This window comes from Palaemon carinicauda, chromosome 39, assembly GCF_036898095.1.
Source record: "Palaemon carinicauda isolate YSFRI2023 chromosome 39, ASM3689809v2, whole genome shotgun sequence".
Taxonomy (NCBI): domain Eukaryota; kingdom Metazoa; phylum Arthropoda; class Malacostraca; order Decapoda; family Palaemonidae; genus Palaemon; species Palaemon carinicauda.
This window is the reverse complement of record NC_090763.1, coordinates 17,077,977-17,097,867: the sequence shown is the minus strand read 5'-3', so window position 1 is coordinate 17,097,867 and position 19,891 is coordinate 17,077,977. Positions and strand designations below refer to the sequence as shown.

General features: G+C 35.1%; 2 protein-coding genes across 2 annotated transcripts; one reads left to right on the top strand and one right to left on the bottom strand.

Moving 5' to 3' along the window:
* The first annotated feature begins 90 nt into the window (after positions 1-90).
* On the top strand, positions 91-1,974 carry LOC137631033 (uncharacterized). The gene is made up of 2 exons (XM_068362595.1): positions 91-249; positions 1,564-1,974. The coding sequence occupies exons 1-2, from the start codon at positions 186-188 to the stop codon at positions 1,866-1,868; spliced, it is 369 nt and encodes a 122-aa protein (XP_068218696.1). The 5' UTR covers positions 91-185; the 3' UTR covers positions 1,869-1,974.
* On the bottom strand, positions 1,790-12,383 carry LOC137631264 (uncharacterized). Its single transcript, XM_068363047.1, has 3 exons — positions 12,207-12,383; positions 5,195-5,317; positions 1,790-4,996 (listed from the first exon to the last, which is right to left on the bottom strand). Exons 1-3 carry the CDS (start codon positions 12,381-12,383, stop codon positions 4,082-4,084), a joined length of 1,215 nt encoding a protein of 404 aa, XP_068219148.1. The 3' UTR covers positions 1,790-4,081.
* Positions 12,384-19,891: the final 7,508 nt, after the last annotated feature.

Here is a 19,891-nt window from a genome sequence, read left to right as displayed (position 1 = left end):
GAGTGGATAAATTTTTTTAGACTTCGTGAGAAATGCAACATCTGTGTTAGCAACGTTTTTTGTAGAGCTAAGTTACAAAACATTAGGGCCTCCTTTTGATACACCGTGCGTTCGCCAATACCCAGTATATAAGAAGGACTTGACGTGCACCTAAACGTCAGTGCTCTGCTTGGAACAAGTTCATCATGAAGTTCGTCTTGCCATTGGTCCTGAGTCTTGCTGTCGCCTGCTTGGCTCAGCTTCCTTGCAGTAAGTATTGTTTCTTTCGGTAATGTTTGTTTGGTTCAAGACAGAACGATTTCCATTAATGTCTTTGCTTCTTAGATTAATTCTAAATATTTCGGTATTATTGTACCTCTGTGATACTTATATTTAAAAAGACTGTTAATGAAATATTTCGGTTGAGGATAAACTCTTTCCTAATTTTCAACTTTTGGTGTTTGGTAAGATAGATGTAGCCTTCTTCAGTGTCAAGGAAATTCTACTTCTTGAAGTAAATTATCTTAATTGTTTATTTGTTACTTTTTTGTACATCCCAGACAATTAGAGGCTGTCAAAGAAATCTGTGTACTTATAAAGTTCAGCTTGTTTCTTTCGATGTAGCCCACATCAACGATTCTTATGATATTTGCTTCAGATTGGAAGCACTTTATATGAAATATTCTTTTATATTGTATGTCATTAATTTTTACGTCTGAGAGCAAGACTCTTTTTTCTTAGAATTCTGAAGGAGATCAGTGTAGTGTAAAGCTCTGTGTGATATATTTTGTTTGACTGAACAACGAAAATAACCTGTCTTTGTGCTTGGAGATAATTTTGCTTCATTACGTTTTAAGTACGTTTTTAAACATCCTTTTTTGAGTTTCAAGTTAGAGTCAGGGTTACTACGGAAAGAAAGGAATTCCATTTGAGCAAGGTCTAACTTGATCAATCCTTATATTCAATTAGTGATTGATTGATTGATTGAAAGTTTTCTGGCATCCTGACATTCCATTAGTGAAGCCATTTCTTTGTTTTGGGAGATGGCGTTGCAGTTTTACATGAACTTAAACAGTTCTAGCTATGGTAAGCGGCCCTTATAGGAGAAGGACACTCCAAAATCAAACCATTGTTCTCTGGTCTTGGGTAGTGCCGTCGCCTCTGTACCATGGTCTTCCACTGTCTTGCCCGAGGGTACACTCGGGCACACAATTCTAGTTTCTCCTCCTTTTGTTTTTTTTAAAGGTGTTTATAGTTTATGTAGGAAATATTTATTTTAATGTTACTTTTCCTTTTTTTCCTTTTCTCACTGGGCTATTTTCCCTGTTGGGGGCCCTGGTCTTATAGCATTCTGCTTTTCCAACTAGGGTTGTAGCTTATCAAGTTATAGTAATACTGATAAAAAAAATATTATAATAATAATAGTAATAATGATAATAATGATGATAATAATTATAAGCTCACTTTGATCATTAATCTTTACGATATTGTTGTTATTATGCAACTGCATAATGCATGGACACAGTACAGCCTTTTAATTTTATTCAAGTCTCATAGTTGTTTCTCTTGTCTTCTTTCCTATAGTCCCCAGCAAACCGAAAAATCTCCGCATTGGTTATATTACGGACCACAGCATCGAAATAGAATTCGAGGACCCTGATGATTTTGACAGATGTCCCATCTCAGCCTACCACCAGGAAATCGAGAAGGTCGTGGAAGCCACCAAGATATCGCTGGCCAATCCTCAGACCCCATCAGACCAATCGCACTACCACGACTTCTTATTCCTTTCTCCCAATACCCTTTACAAGATAACCGTCACTTCATTGACTGAGTGGGATATTGCCTCCCACCCAGCTACTATTGAGGCTGAAACTCTGAGGAACTGAGAACTGATACTGCTGTGATCAGTCGTCTCAGAGGCTTGCAAGTTCTTATGAACTGTTGTATTGAGGTGGAAATGTTAAATCGATAATAGTAAGCATGAATAAATTATTTGTAAGCTTCATTTAACCTTCACGGATAAAAGACAATGTAAAATAAACTAAAGCAAGAACTTCTGAATTTGTAAGCCTATACCCGTATATAGCACTTAAGTTCTTTGGAAAATGGTTTGGTAATAGTTTCTTCTAACTCTGAGGTATTTTACCCTAATTGTGTGCTTTATACCAATTGTGGCATTCTTACCTGGGAACTTTCAACCAGAAGAAAGTAAGTGATAAACAATATAAAAAGTAGGTCCTGATGGGTAAAACCAATAACATAAATACAAATTAGTTTTACAATTTTGTTCTGCTACCAACTACCATAAGGGGAATCATCATTTTAGCTATAGCCTCAAATACAGTATGCTATTGTAGAATAAACAGAAAAACATACAATGAATAAGTAAACAAATAGATGATGGCAGTTGATGCAGATTCCTTTTCAATGCGTTTTATCTATTGTCTGAACCATAAGGTAAACTCCTGAACTAAACCGATTGGCAGTTAACCTTTTCAAGCTCGGAGTCTTCATTCATAGTATAGGAGATTTGATTTGGTCTCAGATTGAGATTTCCAAGGTTAGTTAATCTCCTTAAATAACAATTACAATAACTTCTCGGTAATAACTTACTCATTCAATGCTGAAACATTTTTTTAATATGTGGCTTATTGTAAGCATGATGAAACCCTCTTCTCAGAATATATATCTATGGTTAAAAAAGCTTTTTCGATGTGAGGGTGATAGGAGCTGCCTACCGGAGGCATAAAGCTCCAGAGTTTGGCCAACCTAAAGAAGTTCTTTCTCTGTGCATGTTTTAGAGATTACCATGTTGGAAAGAGTTACTTAATTTCTTTTTTCAGAAAATACTGATGAAATAAGTGATTGTGGACCAGATATAGGTCAAACAACAAACAAGACAAGTTATTTTCTCCCATTTCTTAAAAATTTCCAGGCTTTCACTTGTCAATCTTTACAAAACATATTTGCTTAAAGATCCAAATCATAACAGTGGACTCGCTAAATTATAAATGCAAACAGGGAAAATCCTTTCTTTGCCGTAAACTTCTGGCGAGAGGAAAAGACGAAACATGAAGTGGTATCAAATCAGGCTGCATTTATGCCAACTGGCATCCAAGGGTTAATGGCCTACTGGTCAACAAATTTTGTAAAGTTGTGTGCTTCTTAAATGAGATTAGTTGATTCTTATGTATTTTCATTCAATGAATCCAAATATCACGTTGAAAAATGTGTATTGGCTACAGGTTCAAAGATACGAGGCATGCAATATTTGATTAATCTATTTTAATATACAGTATATGTCATTATGTTTTAAACTCTAATCCATATCTACTCTGCCTTTTGGCTTGACGCTTATAATAGGTTGAAAAGTCGTCTCTTGTCAGTGACCAGCAATAGTCTGCAAGCATTGTTGTGTTCCATTTACCCTGGTACCTCTTTTCCATGATTGAAATATCTTGATGAAATCTTTCACCATGTTCGTCACTAACTGCTCCACAGTTTGCTGGGAAAAAGGCTAAATGTGAATCCAAAAAGTGGATTTTAAGTGACGTGTTACATCCCATGATCTTGTAAGCCTTGATGAGGTTTTCCACCAATTCTTCATTGTTTCTCTCCCTTTTGTTTCTGAGAAATCCCTTTGCAACTAACTTGAATGCCTTCCAAGCAGCCTTCTCCTCCCCACGAAGAGCTGATTCAAATTCATCGTCTTTAAGAAGCTCTCGAATCTGAGGACCAATGAAAACTCCCTCTTTTATCTTTGCATCGCTCAACGGAGGGAATTTTGATGTTAAATACTAGAATCCTTGACCAGATTTGTCCATCGCTTTTACAAAGTTTTTCATGAGCCCCAGTTTGATGTGCAAAGGTGGTAGCAAAACCTTGTTTGCTTCAATGAGAGGCGGATGTTGAACATTTATCATTCCAGGCTCCAATGATTGACGAGGTGGCCACTCTTTCCTTATATAGTGGGAATCTCTTGCCCGGCTGTCCCATTCACACAGAAAGCAGCAGTACTTGGTGTATCCACCCTGCAACCCTGCCACAATAGCAACAACTTTTAAATCACCACAGAACTGCCACTGATGTTCATCATATTTTATGCACTGCAACATTGCTTTATATTCTCATAAGTTTCTTTCATGTAGGGTGCATAGCCCACAGGAACTGATGGTTTACTATTGCCGTTATGCAACAAAACACCTTTCAGGCTTGTTTTTGATGAATCTATGAACAGCCTCCACTGTCTTTGTTCATATTTGATGCCTTGTGCTTCCATCAGACCATTAATATTGTTGCATGCCAGTAAATCACCTTCCATTACGAAGAAATCTTTGAAGTACTCCTGACGGTTCCGAAATTTTGAAATGTTCACGTCAGGTGCTAAGAGATTCCACTGTTGAAGACGAGAGCCTAGGAACTCTGCTTTATTCTTGAGTAGTTGCACATCCCTGGCAAGGTCATGGAGTTCCTCTTGTGTTATGAGATGTGGCCTAGAGGACTGTGCTTCATGAAAATTAGGGTCACTTTGTAATCCAGCATTGCCATCCTCCCCTGCTTCCTCGTCACCACTTTCCTTGTCTGATTCGAAAGATACTGAACTTGGTGCATCAGGAACAGGTAGACCTTCTCCATGTGGAATTGGGCGAATAGCTGATGGAATGTTTGGATATTCAATGGACTCCTTTTTCTTCTTTGACAAGCCCTTTTGTATTGGAGGTACCATGCAGAAATAACAATTGTTGGTATGGTCTGTGGGCTCCCTCCACGTCATTGGCACAGCAAAAGGCATTCCTTTCCTCTTTCTGTTCAACCATTGGCGAAGGTTTGTAGCACAAGTGTTGCAGCATATGTGAGGAGCCCAGTTCTTATCCTGGTCACCAATCTTGCATCCAAAATATAGGTGATATGCCTTTCTAACCAGAGCAGTCATACGGCACTTCTGTGATGCAAAGGTCACCCCACCACAAATGTAGCAGAAGTTTTCTGCCCTATTCACACAAGTACGAGGCATCTGCAAAATAGAAAACAACAACCAATTAGATGATAAGCAGAATAAGTATTCATAAACTTATCATAAAAAAGACAACATAGCGTATGTATTTATATCATTCAGTAGGAAAATAATTAAATGCCTCTTATGCTTATTAATAGCTTGCTCAATTAATATTTATTTTAAGTTTATGAAGTATTCTACATTAAAATCACTTACTTTTAGCCCTCCAAATTTAAACTTGCACAGCACAAACACCTTCTGTGACTGATGAAACAATACTGAGGGCAGAGAGACTGTGAGCGTAGTGAGTAATATACACGTCTGCCAGCCTGTAGGAACCTGTTAAGACATGTAAGTGTATCACGAAAAGTAGAGCTACCAAACAATTTTAACCATGATATTTGTTACCAGCAACCTAAAATTATATGGAAAATGCTACTTTGGTCTCCGAAGCATTTTGGTTGTTCAAACAATGTCGTTGTGATGGGAGTGGAGGAGGCATGCATATAATACGAGCCCTCAAACATCTAACCTTATTGAAAGTAGAGAACAACCAGGTATTTATATGCCACCAAAGGATCATACAAAACTAGATTATTGTATGTTTACATTTAACGGTTTTTGTTAATAAGGTTAACATTGGCGTTAAATTAACAATATAATATATAATAAAGGTATTGAAAGTAGAGCTGGATTTAGCGGGTGTTTTTTGTCATTAAAGTCGATTCGAGTCAGATGGCAGTTGCTATAGGATGTTTGTAAAATTTCTCTATTATACCAAGAGTTCTCATTCAAATAAATTGTATTAATAGTCATGAGGCGCTGAATTAGAATTTTGTAATAAACCTTGTCGTCCAGTTTCATTGTTGTATTTTCTTAACTTCCTTATTTGTATGTCCATTGCTTACAGAATGTGCATTACACCATGCTGAAAACAATATAATGTTCTTGGTTTACGAAAATAAAATAGCTAAAACTTATCACAAGTACATCTGAAAATAACTAGCAAATATTTGAAATTCCACAATAACTTTTATTTTTACGTGTTCCTTTTATAAAACTTACAAAATTTCAGAAGACCGAAAGCAATATACACAAGTAAATTAGTGATTTATAAGTGCTTGAGTTTACGTCAACCTAGTGTGTTCCACTGTGTCTATTGTTAGTATGTGTTAAATTTAACGTAAAATATTTTGTTTTGATTAAGTCACTTTGGCAGTTATTTCTTTTGGAACGGAATGACCCTGTTTCCTCCTCCCCGACATTTCTGACTTGTTGTATAGTTTTAATTACAATGAGCTTGTTTATTTTTCACGGGTGATGTTGGAGGAGACTTGGGCCCTGAGTGTCCAGGTGGAGACAGCCGTTTCTGGACCTTTAAGAAGGGGAGTGCTTGACTGACTGAGTCGGATAATCGAGATCTGCCTTTCTTCGCTTCTGCTGTTGTCTTCCTTTGGAAGATTTATGGATTATCCAACCTCGCCCTTGGTTCAGTGATTTAGCCAAGGGGACCTCTCTGCCAACTGGTAAGGTGTGGTGTCTTTTTGGACCTCCGTGTCCGTTGATCGTCTCGCGACGCTAAAGTGAATGTTTACCTGTCGGACGGCCGTGTCCATGGATTGCCTGGCGAAATTATATAATAATCTCCTCGTCCTGTGAATTGAAGGCTGTGTTTGCCAATACCACTGTTTTGAAGCTCGCTTAAGGGAAGAAATTTATTTTTTTGTTATGGATTTAGTGTGTAACATAAGTTAGGTTATTCTGACTTTTCAACATTCTATTACTTTCGGGGTCCTCTCTTTAAAGTGTAATTGTATAGTCTGTCTTAATTTGGTGTAAGAGTGTTGGTTATTCTATGTTTTCAGTGTGTGTTTGGATTTGGTTTATTTAATGTATTTTGTAAGAGACTCAGTGGTCATTTCCTTCTAAAAAGTTTGTAATAAATATATAAGTTTTATTTTCAGCTTTTTATATCCTCCTTGATTCCATCACTGTACACTCTGTTGCGGCCATTCCACCTATTGTGGACTTGGTCGTTAGTGACTTCATTTGTGTTTAAGAGACTTTTGTATGTTTGATGGGTATGGCCCATAACAATATATATATATATATATATATATATATATATATATATATATATATATATATATATATATATATATATATATATATATATATATATATATACAAACTGGTTAAAACAACTCATTTCTGGTTTCTTTTTTCTAATACATTAAAATGAGCGTTGCAATGCAGAAGAACCATATGTTCACAAATCCAATACACAAGACTACAAAAATGTGCTGCCTCATTCAAAATTTGTAACGTGAGATGTTTGTTACAAAATGTTCTGTAATTGAAAAAAACATAATTAAAGCAATAGCTTCAAGATTTACTGGTCTCAAGTCATATACAATTAGAGTAGAATCAAATGAGCAACATTAGTCAACGGAAAGATGAAAAAAAAAAAAGAACCACCGTCAACTGTTGTATAAGAAGACTACTTCAGCTATCCACTTAGTTTACCTGTCTTTATTAACTCAATTACCTAAATGACATGACTGAATCAAAAAGAAACTTTACTTATTCCTACAGAACGGTCTTCTTCTTCGACTAAAACTTTTCCCACCATGCAAGGTCGCTATTTCTAGAGAGCCGTTTCCAATGTCTTCTGTCTCCGATGTCCTCCACTGTGAGGTCATTCTTCTCCAACAGTGTGCTTTATATGATGACAGAAACATTCTAATTTAAAATGACGGTACAACTATATCATAGCATGAAAAGTAACTTCGCATATCAAAGCCAGATAGATGTTGACTATCACACTTGTGACTCAGGGGCAAACATATACGATGAGGTGTATGTGGTCAGGAACCATTTGTTTAAAGCGCTTGTTTACGATCTGACGGTGTTCGGAAAGTTCTGGTGAGTGTTTAAAATGCAGTTGAATTGTAAGGAATAACTAAAGCGCAGTGAGTAAGCACACCTCTTTTGATTTTGTTTGTTTCAATGGGAGGATGTTAATTCTGTATATAAAATTGTGTGTTTTCCATAAGCTGGACTTTTCTAGCCTATATTTTAGGCTAAGTCGGAAGTTTTAATTCCACCTTGTCTTAGGCTAGGGTAATCTGAATGGTTTAAGTAGGCTGAGCTATCTATGGGGCATGTCTCCAGTGTTAGCAAATTAGTTTGGTATGTAAATTACGTAAGACTTCCGTTGTTAATTTCACTGTATTCTTCATTCCAGTCAGTTTATGTAAATTTACGTTATTTATAGTAGTTAACTTTTTATTTCACGTATTTTGTTATGAAGTCTTATGTAAACTGTTTAAGAGTGTTATATGACCCTACGAGGTATGAACGAGGACTTATGTAATTTTCTTTTATGTTTTCATGAGGTATTGCATCATGTTTGTGAGAAAATATGCAATTCTTATATTTGCCATGTGTTTTGGAAGTTTCTTGAAAAACCCAGAGTTAGATTCATCTTGTCTTTGTGTTTTTCCGAGAATGGTAGGTGGGCGGAGCTAGCTGAGAGAGAGATAGTCATCTTCCTGGTGCATAGGTGGTGTTTGATAGAAATAGTTGGTAAGTAGCGTCGCGAAGCCAACCCCCAAGCCTCCAGATATCTGACCTAGAACAATCTAGAAATAACTAAGTCATATATATATATATATATATATATATATATATATATATATATATATATATATATATATATATATATATATATATATATATATATATATATATATATATATATATGCCCCTAGGGATGCATAGGACAGAAGAGAACCGGTCTGTCCTGTGAAAGAGCCAACATCCCCTCTCTCTCAAGTGCCTCGAGATTGCCCTCTCCAAAGTGATTTTGTGCCCTAAGTAAATCGTGTATAGTGTGTTGAAACGTTATGGAAGACATTAAAGGTGATTTTAAATTTATTGTGTTGCGGTGAGTGCTGGTATTGTGTAAATCTTTGTAACTGGCCCAGAGAGATTTATGTAAAAATGTGAAGTATATTCATTTTTGGCTTAACTTCGACTACTTTGTGCGAGCCAAAATCTTGTAAGTTTATCAATTATTTTACGTAATTTCTTTGAGTTTAAGAATTAGAGTGTTAAATTTTAACAATTTTCATCAAGTATCAGGACTAATTATTTGTGAAAAAATTTAATTTCCTTTGAAACAAGTAATTATGTAATTCTCAGAGTGTAACATTTCTTTTGTCTTAGTTTAAGTTTTTGCTCAGACTTAATATTTCGAGTGATTTATTTTTTTATGTAAATTCTTTCAAAGTGTTGTAATTTTTATAGAATATATTAATTTTTGTAAGAAGCATATTATTCCAATCACCAGTGTTTATTTCAGTACTCCCTCGTATGCCTGCTACAGAATCAAAGTAAAAGGTGGTTTTGAATAGTTCTTCAATAATGGTTACCCAATTATGTTTTAAGTGTACTTCACAGACCTTTGGATATTCAGTGTTTTTATATATTACTGTCTGGGAGTTATATAATTATCTGAGCTCAGGTTTTAATGTTTTCAAATATAACAGATTAATGTAAAAACAACCAGGTGAGTTTGGAACTCGAGAGATTGTGTAGCTTGCCAACCGTAATATTATATTTTGGTTTCCAGACCACGGGACTATAATATAATATATGTATATATGTATTATATATATATATATATATATATATATATATATATATATATATATATATATATATATATATATATATATATGTATATATATATATATATATATATATATATATATATATATATAGACAGTAATACCTCGAGATACGAGCTCAATGCGTTCCGGGACCCGAGCTCGTATCTTGAATCAATTTTTCCCATATAAAATAACTAAGAAAAATTAATCCGTTCCCACCTTCTGAAAAAACACCTAAAAACAGTATATTACAGTGAAAAAACATGTTTTTAATTGTTCTAATTCACAACCTACACTCACAAAATAACAAGTACCTATGTACTGGTTATGATCTGCAATAAAATATGACATTATTATGGAGTTCTTACCTTTGAGACAGACGGTAGCGGCTAACGGCGGGATGTGCGGGGGAGGAGGCAGAGAGATAGGGGAGGAGAGAGACTTGACGGCAACACGTTCAGTACGTTGCACTTTTGTAACACTACGTAACATGACATAAAACTTCAAATTTAACTTAAATAAAATTAGCTTACTGTACACACACTTGAAAATAAATGTTAATCTTACGTTACACTAAACTTAACTAATTTTTTTTTCATTTTCATTTTTTTACTTCTCTTCTTCTGGCTTGGCTCTTTTTGCCTCACTTTTTGACTCACTTTCACCTTCACTTTTTGCTGGCCTTTTTAAAAGGAACCTATCTAGGGATGTTTGCTTTTGTCTCCCCTTCAAAATGTTACGGAAATGACGTACACAAGTGTCGTCACAACTTCTGGTAAAACATCCTAATAGGTTTGCTGAAGGTAATCATCTGTTCCTTAGTTTGCAATTTTTTTTTCGTAAAGGTCCTTCTTACAATCTCCAATGCTGTACAGAAATCCCTTGACTGTGGTCAGGAAGTACGTATGATTGGGCTTGATTTTAGTGCTGCCTTTAACCGTGTTAATCATGAAGCCCTTTTTTTTTCAAACTCAAACAGTTGAGAGTGGGTTGGTTGTCTCTTAGCATCGTTATTGAATTTTTAGATAATAGATCGCAAAGAGTTGATGATGGGCACCATATTGAGTATAGGAGTGTGATATCTGGTGTTCTTCGGGTTAGTGTTCTTGGCCCATTACTTTTCATACTACTGTATAAACACATGACATGTGGTTTGGACTAGAAAACAATCTTGTTGCATATGCAGATGATGCTACACTCTTTGCATCAATTCCATCTCCTGAATGTAGATCTAGGGTTATTTTTAACTTTGTATGACTTAAAATTTTAGGTGCGATCCTTAATAGCAAATTTGCTTTTGAGAAACACATTACGTCTGTGTCATCTTTAATTGCACAAAAAATTGGCTCATTGAGAAAGTTTTTAAAGATTTTTGATGATCAATCTATTCTGAATAAGTGTTTTAATTCTTTCATTCTACCTTCTTTCGAGTATTGGTCTCCTGTTTAGTCTTCAGCTGCTAATTCACATCTTAATTTGTTGGACAGGAACTGACGGTCTATTAAATTATCTTATTCCTAATCTAGATATTATTCTGTGGCACTGTCGTTCAATGAGTTCGTTATGCATGTTGCAAAATATTTTTCATAATTCTAATCATCCTTTACATTCAGATCTTTCCAGACAGTTCCATCCTGTTTGTAATACCAGGCCTCCTCCATCACGAGGCTCAATACTACACAGCATTTTGGAAGTTTTATTCCAGCTGAGACCAAGTTGTGGAATGATCTTCCTGATCGGGTAGTTGAATCGGTAGAACTTCAAAAGTTCAAACTTTCACTAAATGTTTTCATGTTTTATAGTTTATATATGAAATATCTGTTTTGATATTACTTTTGTTTTCAAAATGTTTCATTAATCGTTAATTATTTCTCATATCCCTTATTTATATCCTTATTTCCTTTCCTCACTGGGTTATTTCTCCCTTTTGGAGCCCATGGTTTTATAGCATTTTGCTTCCCCAACTAGGGTTGTAGCTTACTTTCTATATATATATATATATATATATATATATATATATATATATATATATATATATATACTATTTACCAAGGCACTTATACCATTTTTTGGAGGTAGCCTACATCAAACAAATGAGCAAAACAGGACCTTTCCTCTCTCCGCTCCTCCCAGCCTGACGAGTGATTCAGCCAAGTTTGGCTGGTACTGCTAGGGGGCCACAGCCCACCCTCCCCCGTTATCCACCACAGATAAAGTTTCATACACTGAATCCCCTACTGCTGCTACCTCTCCAAGGCGACCAGAGGAAGCAGCAGGCCCTACCGCAACTGCGTCACAATTGCTTGCCATTCATTCTTATTTTTAGCACGCTCTCTTGCCTCTCTCACATCTATCCTCCTATCACCTAGAGCTTTCTTCGCTCCATCCATCCATCCAAACCTCGGCCTTCCTCTTATACTTCTCTCATCAACTCTTGCATTCATCGCCTTCTATAGCAGACAGCCACTTTCCATTCCCTCAACAAGGCCAAACCACTTCAACACATTCATATCCACTCTAGCTGCTAAATCATTCATTACACCCGTTCTCACCCTGACTACTTCATTCTTAATCCTGTCTAATGGTGATATACCGGTCATACTCCCCAGACACTTCATTTCAAGCAAATTCCATTTTTGTCTCGGTGTCACTCTCATTCCCTTCAACTTCGATCCATACATCACAGTTGGTATAAACACTTTCTCATACAGCACTCTCTTTACATTCATGCCCAACCCTCTATTCCTTACCACTCCCTTCACTGCCCCAAACTCTTTGCATCATTTGTTCACTCTCTGACGTACATCTGCTTCCACTCCACCATTTACTGCAACAAGACCCCAAGTACTTAAACTGACGTACTTCCTCAAGTAACTCTTCATTCAACATGGCATTCAACCTTGCACCACCCTCCCTTCTCGTGCAACTTATAACCTCCCTCTTACCCACATTAACTCTCAACTTCCATCTCTCACATACCCTTCCAAACTCTGTCACTAATCTACTAAGCTTCTCTCCGAGTCTGCAACCAGTACAGTATCATCCGCAAACAACAACCGATTTACCTCCCATGCATGATGACTCTCGTCTATCAGTTTCAATCCTCGACCAAGCACTCGAGCATTCACTTCTCTCACCACTCCATCAACAGGCAAGTTGAACAACCATGGCAACATCATTCTCACTGGAAACCACTTGGTTACTTCATTTCCTATCCTAACATATGATTTACTACCTTTTTAGAAACTCTTCACTGCTTGCAACAACCTTCCACCAATTCCATATAACCTCATCACATTCCACATCGCTTCCCTATCAACTCTACTCTACGCTTTCTCCAGATCCATAAACGCAACATACACCTCCTTACCTTTTGCTAAATATTTCTCGCATATCTGCCTAACTGTAAAAATCTGATTCATACGTCCCCTACCTCTTTTAAAACCACCCTGTACTTCTAGGATAGCATTTTATGTTTTTTTTCCCTAATCCTATTAATTATTACTCTACCATACACTTTTCCAACTACACTCGACAAACTAATACCCCTTGAATTACAACACTCAGGCACATCTCCCTTAACCTTATATAATGGTACAATACACGCACACTCCCAGTCTTTTGGTAAAGACAAAGGCAAAGCAACGGCAAAGGCAAAAGGCAAAGGCAAATTTTATTCTATCGACCCCTTCCGTAGTATGAGAATTAAAAAATTACACAAATACATATATTTTACACAAAAACTACAAAAAGAAGAGACCAATAGATTACAACTATATTTATGTACACATATATTTAGCAAGTACATAATTAAAGCATAAAAGGTATTCTGACAAAGGAAAGTACATACATTGAAAAATGATACCAGAATAATGAAAATCCTAGAAAGTATTAAATCTAAAATAAAGACATTATAAGGTTAACAAACTTTGCAAGTCTTTTCAGTTCTCTAGCACTACTTGTATTGAGGAGCAAACTAAATTTAAAAGTGGTAGGTCTTCTACAATAGTAGGGCTTTAGGTATCTTTCTCTTATTTCTCTAATCACAGGACAAACTAAAACATAATGGTATTCATCCCCAACTTCAATGCCGTTGCATAGTGTGCAAGGGTGCTGATTCTCCTGCCTAGAATATCTTTCAGTTGCTACAGGAAGTTTGTGGGTACCACACCTATATTTACTAAGGGCAATTCTTTCTGGTTTATCTAAATTTATAATATACTTTTCTTGGCCAAATTCTGTCTTAAAAAGTTTATAATTAATACACAATATATTTCTCTCTACTTCTGCATGCCACTGTTGTCTCTCTATATCTTTGAGTTTCATTTCTAGGCTATTTATAATCCACGTGTAATTGAAATTTTCTGGATGCTCCCATATATTTGACATACCACATGAATCAAGGATAGTTTTAATTTTATGGATCCAACTAGACTTATACTCATTCGACTCGTAAAGAATTCTAAGAAAACGATAAAAAAGATTTGACAATTTAGACGCCTTTGATTTTACAATTCTCAACCAAAATCCAATCATCCGTTTGCAAATAGATATTTCAATTTTGAATCTGCCAAGATCCCCATATACCCTGCAGGTTGCTGTTCGCTTGTTCACACAGAGCTGATTTTTCATGAACTTCTTGTGAAATGTTTCAACATGATCTAGTTTGTGGTAACCCTATATTTCACAACCGTAAGTCAAAATTGGTACAACTAGAGCACCGAATAGATCACAGTTGATATCAATGGGTAATTCAAGTTTTTTACATTTAATTAACATACTAAATAATGCTCTACGTGCTTGAATGACTTGTTTCTTAATAGCTTTATCCATTTTACCATTATAATTGAACGTAGTACCAAGGTAAATATAATCATCTACAATTTCGATGCTCTCCTCACCATATTTAAAATTCGGGACATTTCTAACTTTTCCTCTAGAAAATACAACTACTTTAGTTTTTGATACATTGATTTGAAGTTTCCAAGTATCACAATATTCTTTTACTTTGATTAAGGCGTTTTGTAATTCCTTTGGGGATTCAGCCATTACAATAGTATCATCAGCATAAAGAAAAACATAAATACGCAAAAACATTTCTATATCAATACTACTTAATTTTTCATTTATTTCCCTTGAACACATATCCATTCTATTATACCCCCTGCTAAGAAAAGACTCGAAATCATTTAGGTAGATGGTAAAAAGTAATGGGGAAAGATTCTCACCTTGTCTTACACCTATGTTACATTCGAAAAAGTTAGAAATTTTGTGATTCTGCTTTACACATGATTTTGCATTATTATACATATTATATATGACAGCCATAACATTACCATTAATGCCATGTGAGATTACTTTTCCCCACAAGGACCACCTGTCAACCAAATCGAATGCTTTTCTGTAATCAACGAACAAACAGTGTATTCTCTTTTTTCGATGGAGATAGAAATTAACAAGTGAATGCAGTACAAAAATATGATCTAGAGTACTATATCCCTCCCTGAAACCAGCCTGCTCCTCACCAAGTTGACCAGTGCTGTCAATATAATCAGTCAACCTTTTATTGACACAAGCGATAAAAAGCTTCGCTACACAGCTCAGTAGTGTGATACCCCTATAGTTATCTGGGTCGTCTGGGGATCCTTTTTTCTTGAATATGGGTTTTATTATCCCTATACACCAATAATATGGAACAACTGAGGAGATCAACACAATGTTGAAAATTTTGCATATAACATTTAGCATGTCATGAGGGCAGTTTTTAAGGAACTCATTTATAATATTATCAATACCACATGCTTTTCTACTCTTAAGTTTTCTTATTTGAATTTGTATCTCATCTACTGTAAAAACTATATTTAATTCTTCGTTAACTAACTGGTTAATAATGCTTGGGTCGAAATTATCAGGGTGTTCACTCTCATCAGGTTCAACATTACCTCGACTGAGTTTAGCAAAATAATCTCGAAATGTTTTAAGGGCAATTTTACAAATCAGCTCACTCTTATCAGTATTCTTTAACAAATCCCAATAATCCTTACTACTACCTTTTCTCAGATTTCTAACATTTCTATGAAATTTTTTTCTGAAAGATTTCTTAGCTTTATTAATTATTCTCTTATATGTTTTAGCTCTAGCTTTCAATTCGTTTCTAGCTTCATTTGTTTTGATTTTCTTAAGCCCGTTTTTTACTTTCATATATTCAGTTCTTTTACTAGAACAGTCTTTGTCAAACCATGGTTTGCTAACCTTTTTGCAATCCCTAGTTTTAGGTTTATTTTGATAAACTTTTTTACAAATGCCAATGTGTTTAGCAGGGTCAATATATAATTTTCCTAAATATATATTGGTACAATTGACAAAATAAAACACATATTAAACAATCTCACCAAACATTCAAGTACAGTCACACCCCCTTCCTTTAACATCTGTTCTCACACCATCCATACCAGGTGCTTTTCCTACTCTCGTTTCATCTGGTGCTCTCCTCACTTCCTCTCTTGTAATCTCTCTCTCATTCTCATCTCCCATCACTGGCACCTCAACACCTGCAACAGCAATTATATCTGCCCCCTTTTATCCTCAACATTCAGTAAACTTTCAAAATATTCCGCCCACTTTTTCCTTGCCTCCTCACCTTTTAACATCTTTCACTGTCTCTTCAATTCTCAAATCACCCTTCCTTACTTTCTTCACTTCTTTCCAAAACTTCTTATTCTCTTCATATGAACGACCCAATCCCTGACCCCACCTCAGGTCAGCCGCCCTCTTTGCCTCAGCTACCTTTCGTTTTAATTACATATTTTTTTCTCAATATCTTTCATAATTCTTTACACTATTACTCTGCAGCCATTCTTCAAATGCCCTCTTTTTCTCTTCCACTCTTATCTTCACTCCTTCATTCCACTAATCACTACCCTTCCTCATACTGCCTCCAACAACCCTCTTACCACACTCATCCTCTAAATTACCAGTTTGTCTCACTTTCCCTCTGTCATATGCCATTTCCCACCTTTCTTGATATTCACTTTTTACCTCGGGTTTTATTAACTCTTCAACCTACACTACCTCCCTTTTACATCCCCCCACTCTATTCCCCCACTCTTTTGCTACAACTAATTTTCATTCCACCAAAAAAATTATCAGACATACCGTTAGCCATACCCCTAAACACGTGCACGTCTTTCAATCTTCCAAACATTCTTTTAGTTATCAACAAACAATCCATTAATGCCCTTTCTACCTCTCTTCCAGTTGCCACTCTTACCCATGTATACTTGTTATTATCTTTCTTTTTGAAAAAAAAAAAAACTAGAACTTACAACCAGCTCTTGCTCAACACACATAACTAGCAGTCTCTCACCACTCTCATTACACACACACACACTATATATATATATATATATATATATATATATATATATATATATATATATATATATATCTTCATATTAGTATAGACTTTTTTTGTATCTACTTACTCTCAAGTCTAAAGTACAAGAAATAAAATATTAAAAAATGTTTAATACGAATAAAAGAAAATTTTATTTTACTTTAACTTTTTTACTTGTTGACAAGGAAAAAACTATATAAAACTATATATATATTTTATATATAAAAATTAATCTTACGTACAAAGTGTTGAAGGTTTTACATGATTTACTGCTTGAGTGTTTCGGCTTCAATGGTTGCTGGGCGGGAGAAATAATCGAATGTTGAGATAGCAGTAACGGAGATCTTGTAGACGGTATCCGAATGAAGAAGTAAGAAGTCGTGGGAATGCGTTCTGTCTGGGGTGGAGCTGTACTTCACGATTTCACTTGCGATGGGAACCTTCTCGATCTCGTAATGGTAGCTGCCGATGGGACAGTCTTGAAGGTTATCCGGGTCTTCGAATTCTACTTCGATGGAATGGGCCGTCAGGGAAGACACTCGCAGGTTCTGAGGCGGGTTGGGCCCTGACAGGAAAAATACAAACATTACATTCACAGAAATCTACGAACTCGGGAAAGATTTAATTTGATGATCGATATCACAAGCTTCCCCCCCCCCTTCGTCGAAGAGGCTGAGATTCGGTGAGATCGGTCATGGAATTCTGTGGAGCAGGAAAAGGAAGAAAAGACTACGGATGACAAGCTAAGAAACTTGCGGGTGTAGACTGGCTTAGAAAGACCATCGAGAGATGGGAGTGGAAGAACATATATTAGGCCTTTGTCCAGCAGTGGACTAGCAACGAATGATGAAGATGATGAAATATATATATATATATATATATATATATATATATATATATATATATATATGTATATATATATACATACATATATATGTATATATATATATATATATATATACATACATATATATATATATATATATATATATATATATATATATATATAGGTGCTACTATAGTGTGAGGTCTACCGCCATATGTCGCCTACCTAGGTGGAGGGTGAGGTCTACCGCGTTACCAGCGTCTCAGAGCCCCGCACCTAACCATCGAACAGGTGAACTGACCAAATCCATATAAAAGGAAGCAAATGGATCTCCTAAATCAGTTTTTCCCTCGGCCTAAAAGATATATCAGCATTCTACAGTGAACCACCAGCAACAGGAGCACACACACAGGCAAATGAGCGATCGTGGTTGGACGCTAAAACGATGATTCTGAAGAGATTAATACGAGGTGTTGGTCGTCAGCTGTTCCAGTCTCATCTTGATCATTTTGGCTGGAAGGTGATGAAAAAAACTTCCAATGATCTATTTGTGTCATTCTTAGAAGATGTACGAAGTGTGTATCGCTAGAATAAATGTATGGAAATATATGATAACCTGTTTGATGTACGAAGTATATCGCTGGAATAAATGTATGGAAATGTATGATAACCTGTTTGATGTACGAAGTGTGTATCGCTAGAGTAAATGTATGGAAATATATGATAACCTGTTTGATGTAAGAAGAGTGTATCGCTAGAATAAATGTATGGAAATATATGATAACATGTTAGATGTACGAAGAGTGTATCGTTAGAATAAATGTATGGAAATATATGATAACATATTTGATGTACGATGAGTGTATCGCTAGAATAAACGTATGGAAATATATGATAACCTGTTTGATTTACGAAGAGTGTATCGCTAGAATAAACGTATGGAAATATATGATAACATGTTTATTTTTACCTATATTCCTTTTTTTAATATAACTAGAAATTCAATTATCTATTTAAGTCATTTTTAAGATATGTTTAAATTAAGTGTTTATTGCTTAAACAAATGTATGAAATGTGTTTTATCTATGAGGGACGAATAATTCAGCGGTAGACCTCACGCTATAGTGTGGTAGACCTCACGCTATAGTGTGGTAGACCTCACGCTATAGTAGCACCTATATATATATATATATATATATATATATATATATATATATATATATGTATATATATATATATATGTGTGTGTGTGTGTGTACAGTACATACGTATGTGTGTGTTGTGTATACATATATATACAGTAGTATACATACATTAACAGAAAGTTTGATCTATGCTAGAGAACCAATATATGTATGAGCAAAAAATGTGAAGTCATATATATATATATATATATATATATATATATATATATATATATATGTATGTATATATGTGTGTATATATATGTATATATATATATATATATATATATATATATATATATATATATATATATATATATATATATATATATATATATATATATATATATATATATATATATATATATATATATATACTTTATTTTACTAGAATTGAAGTGGAAATCAACCCATGGTACATCTATATATGACTAATAAAAATTTAATTTCTTCTATATGCTTTCAATATATATATATATATATATATATGTATTATATATATATATATATATATATATATATATATATATATATATATATATTATTCCATCTCCTAAGCTCCAAGTGCAAAAACAAACACTAAATCATTATTTTAAAAAGATCTTCAATGTTACCAAAATAGCAGTAAGAGATTAGGGGGATAATAATAACAATAATTTTGTGAGAATGGGTCAGGCTCTACTCGACTTCAGAAGTTTCCTTAACTGACAAAGATGAAATTTGAATCAAGGGGTTTTTTTGGGGGTGGGGGGGGGGGGGGCGGTTAAGGTAGGACGTGAGCAACTCACAGCAGGGATGCTGCGCCGTGCAGACCGCTGCCAAAAGGGCGAG